Below are 12518 nucleotides of genomic sequence, written 5' to 3'. Positions count from 1 at the left end.
AGAAGCTTAGCATAATAAAGTCTCCTTCTATAAGTACATATGAATATCTAAACTCGGTTATCAACGTTGTCCACATTATTATCGTTCTCATCAACCTTGTTCAAGACGGCATCAGAGCCGGGTGAGACAGTGCCTGAGCCAGTGGGTTCCATCAATTCTTTGGTTTCAAATTGTTCCTTTTCAAAGTCGTCATCGTAAAGACCCAATTGTTCACCTTCAGTCTTGATAGTGGCCAAGTTCATCTTTGGCATAGTGGCTGCAACTCTGAATGGGAAAGTACCATCAGCATGAGCCTTTGCGAAAATAATGTCAACTTCCTCCAATTGACGTCCAGCGGTTTCTGGGTAAAAGAAAAAGATGATAGGAATCCACAAATAGTTAAGCACAGCAAAGAAAAGGTAACAACCCCAGCCCGACTTACCAATGAAAATAGGTGTGAACATCACCACAGCAAAGTTGCAAATCCAGTTTGTACAAGTGGACACAGCAGTAGCAATGGTTCTTGTTCTCATAGGGTTAATTTCAGGTGGGTAAATCCATGGAAGAGGAAGAACGGTAAAGGCAAAGAAGCAGATAAAAATGAAGATACCCACAGCAGCACCTTTGGCATTTTCAGGATTAGGATGAACCAATGAACCAAATGCAATAGTGAAAGCAACTGCTTGACCAGTGGCTCCAATCAAGAACAAACTTCTTCTTCCGAGAGTATCCACCAAGAAGAAGGAAGGAATAGTGAACAAGGCGTAAACAGTAGCGAAAACTCCTCCCAAAATCAATGATAATCTTCTTCTCCATGCTGTTTCCAATCCAGTCAAAACGGTGTCTTCGAAAAGTACCGTTGAGTAATAAATAGCAGCGTTACACCCAGTGAATTGCTGGAAGAATTGAGTCGATGATCCAATGAGCATTCTGGCAAAGTGTTGCTGCTTTCCTCCAGTAAGCAAGTCTTTGAACCCAACTTGAGATCTGGAAAATCTGTTGACAGAATCGGAAATATGGGTCAATTCAGCCACCACTCCATCATCGTCTGGAGACACATCGTTCAAAGCACCCAAGATGTACTGGGCTTCAGCCTTGCGGTCGTGCGCAACAAGCCATCTTGGAGATTCAGGAAGTGGAAGAATACCAATGAATACAACGGCTGCAAATACAATTTGGAAAGCCACTGGAAATCTCCATTGAACCGAAGAATGAACATAAGAAAGACCAAAGTCAATCCAGTAAGCCACAAAAGTACCAATAGCAACCACCGAACCTTCAAAATTGACTAATAATCCTCTGTTCTCGGACTTGGACATTTCTGATTGCCAAACAGGAATTGTGGCTGTGTTCAATCCATTTCCAATACCAGTAATAACTCTTCCAACAACAAACTGTCCCAATCCCCAGCTGTGATGGAAAGAAGCCACAGAAATCACAGTTCCAATGATGATAATGAAAGAACCAGCAATGATCAATGGTCTTCTTCCAATCTTGTCACCTCTGAACAATGCAAAAAGCGCACCGAAAAAACATCCAATTTCGTAACAAGAAGTCACCGCACCTTGAATGGTTTGCGCATGAGTAGGAGAACCAGTTGTTGGAGTCTTGGTTGGAGGAAATTCCGAATTGAATTGTTCTCCAGTAATAAGACCTGACATCAATCCTTGATCATAACCAAAGAGAGAAAATCCCATAGTTGCAATAAATGTCACCGTCCACCGGAGCTTTCTTCCGGTTAATCCACCTGTGTTGGTTCGTGATTTAATGTCCCAAACCATATTTGAAAATAAATGCTAAAAAAATAGTGTAAATGCGACCCGGCTGCTTCTTATACTGACAAGCCCCGAACCGAGTGGTGGGGGTGCCGACAAAAATTTTAAACATAGCACTACGTGACGTAACCCAGCATCGCTCTCGAACGATTGTTTTTCTTTTTTGACAGGTAAATCCAACTCGGAAGGTCACGGCCGCCCGAAGTGGGGCTGAATGTTTGACACATGCAGGCAGCTCATGCACGATTGTGTCAATATGCATGGTTTTTCCGAACCCGAACTCTCTCTCAGTGTATGGGAAAAAGTATAATTTTGAAATAAATGTTAGCGCTGTGAGAGTTGGGCCAAGAATATGTAGAACGTAACTTGAAAAGATTGATATTATGATTAAAAGAAATACGCAAGGTCTAAAATCTAGCGTATCATCGGCGGACGCCGCATGCCGGCTCATCGCCTCCGATGACTTCCGTAATGCACCTGCATACCTTGACAATCGAGAATGCATATGTTTTCGTTACTTTTGAGGCGCATTACTAAATATTAGTGGTACACGAAAACTATACAATACTAACAATGTGTGGCTTCGAGCGAACGCTTCACCATCTCTAAATCCCATCTCTTAGTAATATTCAACTCCAAACATCCATTAACCAAGTCATGCAAGTACTTGAACTCAGTGCAGTCCTGCTTGCTCCACTGCTGCGCTAGTGCGTCTAAGCCGCTGGCGCGTCCTCCATCGGTAAATGAGGAACCTGACATGACTTCGGTGGTGCCCGAATTGGAAGCGTCTGCAGAACCGTTGCCTGTGGTGTGGTTCCATTGCATGAGGCAAGCCAGTGCCAAATCGTCTTTGTCGAAATGCCCAGCTGTGATCATTGCCCTCAAACGTGGCTCATACGGATGTTGAAACGGAAGTCGTCCGACGATCATTGTATACGTAAGCACCCCAAGAGCCCATACATCCGCCGACGGACCGAGCGGGGGTGGAGACGGCAAAAGCAATTCTGGGGAAGCATAAGGAAGCGAGCCTATATGCGAATGAGGCAATCCCGAATCGATGGTCTCCACATGATTAAATTTCGTCTTAAGTTCATGCGCATCTGCAAGAGACAAAGATTCTGTAGGCGTTAGAGTGACCGACTGCATCGATGGACCATGAGATTTGAAAAGATTGGAGAGCCCAATTTTGGAGTCATCAGTAAATAGTTGCGTAGTGTGCTTAGAATGCCCTCCATGGTACGGCTTTCTTGTTCGCGTGAAAGACGATCGGCTTCGGAGAGTAGGCGATGACTCGTGGTCGGCAACTGCCCGATTGAGCCGCGAAGTATAGACGCGGGACATGCCAAAATCACAGAGAATCATTTTGATATCATTCGCATCATTGTCATCCACCAAAACATTTTCGAGCTTTAAGTCTCCATGCACGATTCCTTTTTCTTGATGCATGTATCTCAAGCCTTCAACAATCTGTTTCACGAAAGAAGCGGTCCGGAGTAATCGCTCCTTCTGCGCCTCAAGCAGGAATGTTATGGGACCAACGCTATTGGATAACCCAGTGTCAAACATACCCCATTGCAGAACATGGTCAAATAATGTTCCACCGGGAATCTTGTCTGTGAAACAAAAAATGATGTTCTCAGTTTCCAAATACTTGATCAAAGGTAGGATATTTGCATGATGTAACTGCTCCCAAATCTTTATCTCCTTCTTGAAGAACTCCAACACTTGATTATTGTTTGCTTTAATTCTTGAAGGTGACCGCGATCGCGAACGAGCGGGAGACTCATCTCTCTCACGACATGACTTGACTATTTTGACGGCCCTGACATTCCCCTTATCATCCGTGCATTCTCTTATAGTACCCCAGGCACCGTACCCGATAATTTTGCCCAACTCGTATTCCATTACCTGGGCTCCTTTTTCATCTACGTTGACTTTTTTCTTGGGCTCGTTCAACTTTTTGATATCCGAAGAAGAAGATAAAGCAAGTAGCCGACCAGCGACCGTGCTGTTTCTTCTCGAGAGCCTTGAAAGACTCCCGGCGGTAGAACCGCTTCTTGACGATCGGCCTTCACCGAACTTTGTCAAGTAGTCCTTGGCAAAAAGAGAAAACTGGGAATAGTCAATCGAATCAGAGAATGACTGGACTATCTTCTTTCTCTGGGAATACGGAAGATCATTGAAATTACTTGGAAGACTCTCTATGATTTGCTCATAGTTGATATCGCCATGTGCTTGATCCACGTAGCGATGTGACTTCTGTTTCTTGCTTCGATGAGCTGATGTGTCCTTACAAACACTGGTGCTGAGCGGGTCATGAAGGCTATTAGACGATGGAGTTCTCAATTTCATCGCATCATGCAATTTTGTGAACGATAATTTGTTCTCTTGATTTCGAAGCTTGATAGGCTGGGGCGCTACCTGAGCGTGAAGTTCGTTGAGGTCCAAGTAGGACTGGTTGCGGCTCAGAGGAGTATTAGATATCGATGTTGTTGCGCTGCTCCGAGGAACGCCTTCTCCTTCGTAAGTGCTCAAGTTTTCAGACGACGATTTATTCCATCGGTATATCAAATCTCCGAAATCAAGACCCGGTATATACTCGTCCTCAAGTCCAGCAACATAGCCAGAATCTGGAGCGTCTATGTACTCGTTGTGGGAGCGAGAATATAGCTTTATAGGGCTCTCCTGTTGTGATTGATTGGTGTTGGCACGCGAAGTCTTCGGTCTAATTTTGCCATCCTCAAAGATTCTATGGCCTGTCTCGGAGTCGAAGTTGTTGGCCTCACTCTCCGAAAATGTTCGAACAAGTTTGTAATTAGAACCGTGATTATTGTCGCCATTTTGCGTCAAGCGGGGTTCGGTCTGATGATGAGGGATGTGGATTGTGTCGCTGCTTTCTTCTTTGGAAGTGTCTGCCTTTTGCCTTGCCTTGTTGAAAGTTTCCTCCTCGATCAAATTCACCATAGAGACCTTGGGTCTCGATTTAAGTGGAATATCCATTATCTTTCAGATGAGTCAAAAGTGTTGTGAATGGTCAGTGCATACTTTAGGATCAATTGAGAGTTCTGTGTAGCAGAAATCCAAAATTGAATTCAAAAGTGTTCAAAACAATCACTTGTAGACCTTTAAAATTACAACAGAACGAACGAAACCGAGGGCCTGGTATGTATTCACAATAGCAGATCAGTTTTTCCTGCAGTCGTGTCCCGCGAAGGTCAGGCGAAGAGTCTGTTGCAATTCCCACACGTTGTGCAGGATACCAGGCCCAGTGCACCGGCTACTTCTTGGACAAGATCAATGGACTTAGAAACACATCTTCAAGAAGATCAACGGCGTCGGGCCGAAGCGAGTGGTCGGTTTCAAACGTCTTGGTTAGAAAGTCTTTGGCTTCTGCCGTGCACCACTCGGGTATTTGTGGTTTTATGTGGGTGCCAATTTTGAAGATTGCCTGCATTTGGCTCAAGTCGGGAAATGGGTGCTTTCCGGTGAACATTTCTACAATTAAGCAACCTACCGACCAAATATCGGCTTTCTTGGTGTATGCTGTCTGCTTGACCACCTCCGGTGCCATCCAGAACACCGAGCCTTGTAGCGATGCTCTTCTTCTGCTGCGCAGTTGTGTCTGCGACTCCAGCTCGTTGGAACTTTCTTTCTTTGAAATTCCAAAATCACTAATTTTGACGGTTCCTTTAATGTCTATCAAGATGTTAGCACCCTTGATGTCTCTGTGTATAATGTCCTCGCCATGTAAATAGCTCAAGCCAATCAAGATCTGGCGTATAAAATTGCGAATCAAAGGTTCCTCAAATGGTCCATACGAGTTTAGCATAGATTGAACAGATCCACCTGGAACGTATTCCAAAAAAATGTTCAAGTAGTTTTCATCCGTAGACGAACCCAAGTATCGCACGATGTTTTCGTGATTTAATACTTTCAACAAACTCATTTCATGTTGCAAAGCTTCGATTAAACTCTGCTGCAGTTTTTCAACACTGCTATTTTTCGTTTTGTCAGGAAGAGACACTTGCTTAACAGCCATAAGCTCTCCCGTCATCGTATTCATTCCCAAAAATACGGTACCAAAACTACCGGCTCCGATCCTTGCACCTTGAAGCCAATTTTTAGGTCCATCTTCTTCAAATAGATCCATATTGTCCACGGTTTCGCTGTCTGCAAATGACGAATACTGGCCATATATGTCATCGTCCTCGTCGTCTGAGTCTATACTCAAGAGTTCTATTCTCGAATACCGATTATCGTTCTCATTAGAATCGGCAAAACTGGCCGAAATGGTAGGTTTGTTGGTTCGAACTGAAGACACTACCGACCGCTGGTCTTGGCCCGCCGAGCTCTTGCTGAAGATAGACTGGTTATCGTTCAATGCCTTGGCGTCGTCAATGGCATTAACGTTGTTCACCATCATATCGCCAATTGTTCTGGCTTTTCGTCTGACAGATTGGTCGCCAGAGGAAAAGGACGGCGTCCGAAGCGCACTCATTCGACTATTCCGAGACCCCATTACAGAGCTACCGCTACCAGCGACCGATGCCAACGTAAAGCGCTTCGAAAGGTTAACACTGTAGCGCACAGAGTTCCGAACTGTAGCTTCCAAATCCTTCTGCTGAGCTTCTGGGAAAAACTCTGCCAAGTTCAGCGAAATCAACTCACTTGGAGGTCTTTGTCCGAAAAAGTTACGCATGGTAGGCGCCTGGGGCTTGGGTTGTGCTGGAATATGATACTGGCTCAAGTCGTCGTGACTTTTGATCCGGTTGTGTCTTTCAAATTTGAGCATAATTTTCTTGGACGTCTCGATAGCAGCGGGTGTTGGAGCTTCGCCCTGAGGACAGAGTATGAGTCTGTTTTTCTCAAGACGGTCAGGGGAGTAGCAGATGGTCACCAACTCGACGTCGTACAAGAGACTAAGGGTATTTTCTGACGAAGAAGTGTGGATGTATGTTGCGTAAGGGTCGTCTTGCTGTCGAACCCCGAGTCTTTTGAGCACTTTTCTCTTGATACTCTGGGCATTGAAGCATCCCGACACGTTGACTCTTTTCACAGACCCGTCGGATAGAATAAACGACACCGTCTTCGTATCTTTACCATCTTTTGAAGTCGCAGACCCTGTTGCTAGCGACGAATTGGGCTGTAAAAACGACGTTGAAGAGCCTCCCGTAGACCCAGAGTAGAACATTACCGAAGACTCTTGAGATCGGTCGTCTCTGAGTCCTCCAGCCGACCCTGGAGCCAGCAACTGCAATTCTAGGGTTTTATACAAGTTTTCCACCGAGATGATATTCTTTAATTTTTCCAATTTGAGCGCTCCTATGGCATTTTCTAGGCGTATACGATCGCCAACACGAGTAACTCCAAGCTCACGGAGAGCTGCCGTGTCTAGTTCACTCAAAAGGTCGAAAGTTACGCCAGCGTCTACGAAGTTTTGAACATATTGTTGGCAGTTGAGATCCGAAAGCCACAGCTTCAAACTCGAGGTATCGCTTGTGGGCGTTGGTAGGTGTTCTGTCAGCGCGGCTGAAGGTGCTGGAGGTTCCAAGACACTGGAACTCATGGTAAGTGTTGGCAGAATAGCGACGCGCACGATAAGCGGAATGTGAGGTAGGGTAGTGAGAAAGGGAAGAGTGAGAAGAAGTGAGAAGAAATGGAAAGAGTGAGGAAGGAAGTAGAGGAAGGAAATATGAAGTGAGAAGAAGATATGAAGTGAGAAGATAGAAATTAAATAGTCGACCAATATACTATATAGATAGCATTGTAAGCTTAATGCTTATTTAGGTTTCTTATTCGGTACACTTGACGATAATCTTTCCTGAGGCTCTGTTCGAACGCAACCGGGCAAACGCCTTGGCAAAATCAGCCTTGGAGTAAGTGCTGTCTATTGCAACCTCTATGCCGTTGTCCAAACGGTGGGCTCCATCGTGGATCCATGAGCCCGGGGAGGCAAGCAAGAACCGGTAGTTGTACTGGTTGTAGCCTACGTAACAAAGCACGGTTCTTGCAACAACGAAGAGCTGGCTGTAGGCTTCCGAAACAAAGGAGATGGAATTGTATTTGTGTTTCTTTTCACCGCAAATGGTGATGTAATGGCCATTTCTTTGAACAATTTTGTCCATCGTGCCAAACAAGTCGCTGTTGCCAACGCAGTCCAAAATGACATCAAATTTGGCAGTTGCGGCTTCTCTTTCAACTGGCTCCTTCAAGCTGGCATAGCTGGTGTAGTCGATGATGTCGTCAGCTCCCAACTTTTTTACCAATGGCGCCGAGTTTCCAGAACATGTAGCCACTATCTTGCTGGGATTATAGTACTGGGCCACAATCTGGATCGCCATACGGCCCACTGCAGTAGCGCCTCCAAGAACCAATACCTTGTCGCCTTTCTTGACTCGCGTGGCTTCAATCATCTGGTGTGCTGTGCCGTATACCAAGGGCCAAGCAGACGCCATTGTTAAGTCAATTGACCTCGGCTTTCGAGTGATAGCCGGATCCTTTTTGGGGTCTATAAGCAAGTATTCTGCTACCGTTCCGGAAAAAAATGGGTGCATATACATCCCACAAACTTCATCGCCCACCGTCAAGTCGGTTTTCTTGGCGGCAGAGACTCCAATACTGACAATTGTACCAGAGTAATCAATGCCCATTCCCAGCCTTCCTTTCAAATATCCAACCACACGATTATAGGTGTTGTACAACATCGAGTCCACTGGATTCAAAGACGCAGCATGGACCCTGACGAGAATTTGGTGGTCACCAGCGCCGTATTCTTCGCTATTTTTCTGCTTGGTTAAGGTGAGCTTCTTGGGCACCCATTGGGGTTCACTGCAGTTGTTTGCGTATTCTACCGCTTCGTACGAAAGCGTTGGTGTGGTGAATACCATGGTGGCAAAATACCGTAAGTGGAACTATAATTTAGTTGAGGCACGAGATGATATGCAGAGCGGGGCCAAGGAACGGAAAGGAAAGAACTTGATGGAAAAAAGGAAACTAAAAAAGACAATTAGAAAAGTCTTTTAAAAAAGTCTTTTCAACAGCGGATATAGTTAGTAGCACCTATAGCTAACATTTTCCGAATAAAAAAATTTATTTCGTCCTTTCTCTCGATCGCTTTTCGTAGAAATTCCCTGGGCGGTCGCACCACTTCGCCCCAACTATGGGTGTACGGGTCAAGGTCATATTCTTTATCAGTGCGGGTGATTGACTCCTTGCTACTATTGCTATTGAACCTCTTTCGTTCATCCTACCAAATATAGCTTCTGATACTCGTCATGCATGCTCGTGATTGGCTCTTGGTCTTGATAGGCTTCTTCATTCCTCCTATTCCCGTGTTGGTGAAGAGGGGAATTGCATCGCCTGATTTCTGGATCAACATTTTGTTGTGTCTTCTTGGCTTTATTCCTGGTTTACTTCACTGCTATTACATCATTCTGTGCTACCCTTACAGTGAGTCCTATGTAAGCTTGGGAGGTGACAACGGGGCTACTTACGGTTCTACTGGTTAAGGAGAATGCAAATCTGTACTCCATTGGACTTTTGATAATTTGTGCTCAATTCGGCTAATTTGTGCTTAATTGGACTCAATTATACCAGTCCCGAGACCGGTTTGTTTGTAGCTTTATATGAAATGTGAAAAATGATGTCAACATGGTTTCGTAGAAAGGCTGCAAATTCGTAATCATATCGATTCAGTAAAACATAAGGTGTGATTACCTTTATGATCTCCTTTCATTCTCTTCCTATGTCGCGGACTGCATAAAACACCTATTATTTTCACTAGACAATTTTTTTTACATTCTACTCCAATACATACATTACCATTTTCTTTGTAGCCACGCACAACTTAAGTTGACCAGTTGGCTACCCAGCCCTCCTTGACCGGCTCGATGTGTCTATGTGCGTAGAACAAGTCTATCCTTTTTTTCTGCTGTTTTAAACAGCAGCGATTCAACCACTTTCACGTTTTGTGTTGTGACTTTGAATCACCATTATATTGAACAAGTACTAGTTTTACCACTTGTTCGTTATACGGATATGTACATGCAATCAACTAATGTAGTCTTCTATGTTTTCCTCGATGGAATGCTTTTCTTTTCTACCTTTTCTTCCTCCTCCTTGTCTCCACAACCAAAGTGCTTCCAAGGCATAGTTTCGAACCGACAAGTTCTTGGTTCTGTTTTCGTCCGCAGCCTCAGTCAAGGTGTCTATAATGCGAAGTTCTTCAACAATACTCCAGATCATGTCTTCAAATTGTTCGTTGATTTCAGCGCTCACTTCTGCGGCAACGTTGTACTTGTGTAGTCCCAACTTGTGAAGAATTCTACCTAGGGTCTTGATACTGATACACCTCTGTCCAGGAACTACAGACCTCGACAAATGTGCAAGTTCAGGCAAGGTATAGCCCGCAAGATTTGGAGAATCGGAATGGTGGTGGAGTCCTAGATAGGTCGGAATCTTATTAATAGACTCTTTTGTGTCTGGAAGTTCGACAATGTTTCCCTTAAAGTCAAATCGTATGTCGGAAACTGACTCATACGTAGTGTGGACGATTTGTGGAACGGGAGTGGTCATCCAGGAGAGCTTACTGGTCTCCTTGGGTAGATCAGGATAATACTTGTCGTGAAGTTTATCGAAAAAATTGGGGTCGTCAAGATCAAGATCCTCATCTTTATCACTTACTGGCTTGGGAAAATGAACGCCTTCTTCTCCGTTTTCTGCTTCCTCAGACAAAAGCTGGTACTCTTCTGGCGCAACCTGGTCGTCTGGTTCAACAGCATTCGTATTAACAGCCAACTGTTTCACATCGTCCACGTCTTCCCAGGTGCCAAGATTCTGCTTTTCGCCGTCATCAAGCTCCTGGTAGTCTATGGTGGGCGCAAAACTCACTGACTTCTTGGTACTGTCGTTCAAGCCTAGAGCTCGATTTACATCATTCTCATCCAAGTGACCCAAATCAGCCTTAGATCCATCCCTAGCGCCACCTATCCATCCATCGTACCCCTCCGCATGCTGGTGGTCATCATGGTGGTCTTTCGAACGAGCCGTACTTCGCTTAAGCAAATTTTTGACCAAATTGGGATCAAGTCCACTTAGTAATTCTTGTTGTTCTTGCATAATTTCAGCATCAGTCATACTTGCTATCTTGTCAAGGTTCTCTTGGTGTATTTTCTGGGCCTCCAGGGTATTTTTGGTGGGTTTGGTGTCATTCTGATTATTTGGTGCTTTGGTGATATTTGCTTTTTGGGCCGATTTGAACTTCAGAGCACGCTTCTTCTTCAAAAGATCAGCTGCGGGGAACCCTGATGTTATATCAGATGCCTTAAATTCTGCGGGTGGCTCGATTTCCTTCTCTACGATTTCTCCGATTAAATTCATAAGATGAGATTAGATTAGATTTCGCAGCTGCGATGAAGAATGCGAACCACCCTAATGTATTATATATGCTAATTTAGATCAGTAGTTTCGCTCATACCGTTAGTATCAATTATACCCTTAGTATCGCTCGTATCTCTCTCTGACACTGTCTTTGCTTCCGCTTCTGTAAAGGCTCGATAATGAGCTGCAATTGTGAAGTCTCCAGCAGCAATTTTGCTTTCAATTAAATTTCGAAAAGAAGGTGAAATTGCTTGGTTATAATCGTTATAATGGTCGGTAACGGAAGGGGGATCGGAAGTTTTGGTTTTTGATCTGAAAAGGGTTTCCGTAAATGGAACAAATGAAACTGCTATGGCTGCAATGAGCCGAGAAAACGTATACTTGGTCTCTGGTAAAATGTCATTGTAGACGAGAGAGTTGCCATTGAGGAATGTATGGATCCAGTTTCGGCTCGGAGAGAAGGAATATGGCCGGTCCTTGATGCTATAACGAACGACAACTCGGGACCCATCTTGGTGACGAAGATTTATGTAGCGTTTACCGTCTTCCTGACGGGGAGATGGCCGGTTTCCTGCTTTCCCAGCTTGTTTCGCCTGCTGCCAGCGCAAGTAGCGTTTTTGCTGTTTGACGGAAAGATCATCCATGGTTGTTAATCCCCGTAGAATATACCAGATATGGCTAACAAGCAACCCACCAGCCATGATGAACCAAAAACCCAGCCACAACATACATGGCAATGAAGTTTCCATCGATGGCATCGGGTGCCACGGTCTCGGTTTGATTTTGTGTACACGATCAAGAAAACCAAGGCTATAATTATCATCACTATGAGCCACACGGCAAGCTTAAAGAAATAAATATAATTGGAAACGCCAAGCAGACTTCCCAACCAAATGCAATAATGATCAAACTTGAGTATGCAGTAGTTTGATCGTCGGGAATGAAAGCTTCTAGGGACCTTTAATGACTGACATGTGGTGCACCAGTATGGATATCCATTCTCATCACACATGAAATATTCCGGTAAAGAATCAATATTTGCATACAAATCAAAAGCAGGAAACACGGGACTCATCCCAGGACCCTTGATGTACACCTGGAGCCAATAGTAGAAAGTTATCGTTTGACTAAACCCAAATAAAACCCATAATGTTATCGCTGCGCCATGAGAATTGTGCTCGTAGATCTCCTTGTAACCCAAACGATACCCTATGGCATAGTTCGAGTAAGCAAACGCCAATAATACCAAAAATGGCACCACCGATTGCACAAGTACTTGTAAAGGAGGCGGTAGAGACGGCGGCATCTTCCAGTCTCTAGACATCAATCAGATTTGGATGCGGGTGCATTGGGTGCAAGTTCCATCAGAATGGAGATTGAATTAAG

General features: G+C 44.5%; 8 protein-coding genes across 8 annotated transcripts; 1 reads left to right on the top strand and 7 right to left on the bottom strand. All coding sequences in view use genetic code 12, as the record gives it.

Moving 5' to 3' along the window:
• Nucleotides 1-47: 47 nt before the first annotated feature.
• On the bottom strand, nt 48-1760 carry PGUG_03688 (uncharacterized protein; the record flags this gene model as incomplete). The annotated part of the gene is made up of 1 exon (XM_001484257.1): nt 48-1760. One exon carries the CDS (start codon nt 1758-1760, stop codon nt 48-50), a length of 1713 nt encoding a protein of 570 aa, XP_001484307.1.
• A 561-nt stretch (nt 1761-2321) lies between these two features.
• PGUG_03687 (protein kinase) lies at nt 2322-4754 on the bottom strand (the record flags this gene model as incomplete). The annotated part of the gene is made up of 1 exon (XM_001484256.1): nt 2322-4754. The coding sequence occupies one exon, from the start codon at nt 4752-4754 to the stop codon at nt 2322-2324; it is 2433 nt and encodes an 810-aa protein (XP_001484306.2).
• A 277-nt stretch (nt 4755-5031) lies between these two features.
• On the bottom strand, nt 5032-7320 carry STE11 (mitogen-activated protein kinase kinase kinase; the record flags this gene model as incomplete). The annotated part of the gene is made up of 1 exon (XM_001484255.1): nt 5032-7320. The coding sequence occupies one exon, from the start codon at nt 7318-7320 to the stop codon at nt 5032-5034; it is 2289 nt and encodes a 762-aa protein (XP_001484305.2).
• Nucleotides 7321-7546: 226 nt separating this feature from the next.
• On the bottom strand, nt 7547-8641 carry YIM1 (Yim1p; the record flags this gene model as incomplete). The annotated part of the gene is made up of 1 exon (XM_001484254.1): nt 7547-8641. The coding sequence occupies one exon, from the start codon at nt 8639-8641 to the stop codon at nt 7547-7549; it is 1095 nt and encodes a 364-aa protein (XP_001484304.2).
• Nucleotides 8642-9028: 387 nt separating this feature from the next.
• On the top strand, nt 9029-9262 carry PGUG_03684 (uncharacterized protein; the record flags this gene model as incomplete). The annotated part of the gene is made up of 1 exon (XM_001484253.1): nt 9029-9262. One exon carries the CDS (start codon nt 9029-9031, stop codon nt 9260-9262), a length of 234 nt encoding a protein of 77 aa, XP_001484303.2.
• A 541-nt stretch (nt 9263-9803) lies between these two features.
• PGUG_03683 (uncharacterized protein) lies at nt 9804-11132 on the bottom strand (the record flags this gene model as incomplete). The annotated part of the gene is made up of 1 exon (XM_001484252.1): nt 9804-11132. The coding sequence occupies one exon, from the start codon at nt 11130-11132 to the stop codon at nt 9804-9806; it is 1329 nt and encodes a 442-aa protein (XP_001484302.2).
• Nucleotides 11133-11200: 68 nt separating this feature from the next.
• On the bottom strand, nt 11201-11890 carry PGUG_03682 (uncharacterized protein; the record flags this gene model as incomplete). Its single annotated transcript, XM_001484251.1, has 1 exon — nt 11201-11890. One exon carries the CDS (start codon nt 11888-11890, stop codon nt 11201-11203), a length of 690 nt encoding a protein of 229 aa, XP_001484301.2.
• PGUG_03681 (palmitoyltransferase) lies at nt 11782-12456 on the bottom strand (the record flags this gene model as incomplete). The annotated part of the gene is made up of 1 exon (XM_001484250.1): nt 11782-12456. One exon carries the CDS (start codon nt 12454-12456, stop codon nt 11782-11784), a length of 675 nt encoding a protein of 224 aa, XP_001484300.2.
• Between the last annotated feature and the right edge of the window lie 62 nt (nt 12457-12518).

This window comes from Meyerozyma guilliermondii, genomic scaffold (assembly GCF_000149425.1).
Source record: "Meyerozyma guilliermondii ATCC 6260 scaffold_4 genomic scaffold, whole genome shotgun sequence".
NCBI classification, from domain to species: domain Eukaryota; kingdom Fungi; phylum Ascomycota; class Pichiomycetes; order Serinales; family Debaryomycetaceae; genus Meyerozyma; species Meyerozyma guilliermondii.
The sequence above is the reverse complement of the archived record's forward strand: the minus strand, read 5'-3'. Positions and strand labels throughout refer to the sequence as shown.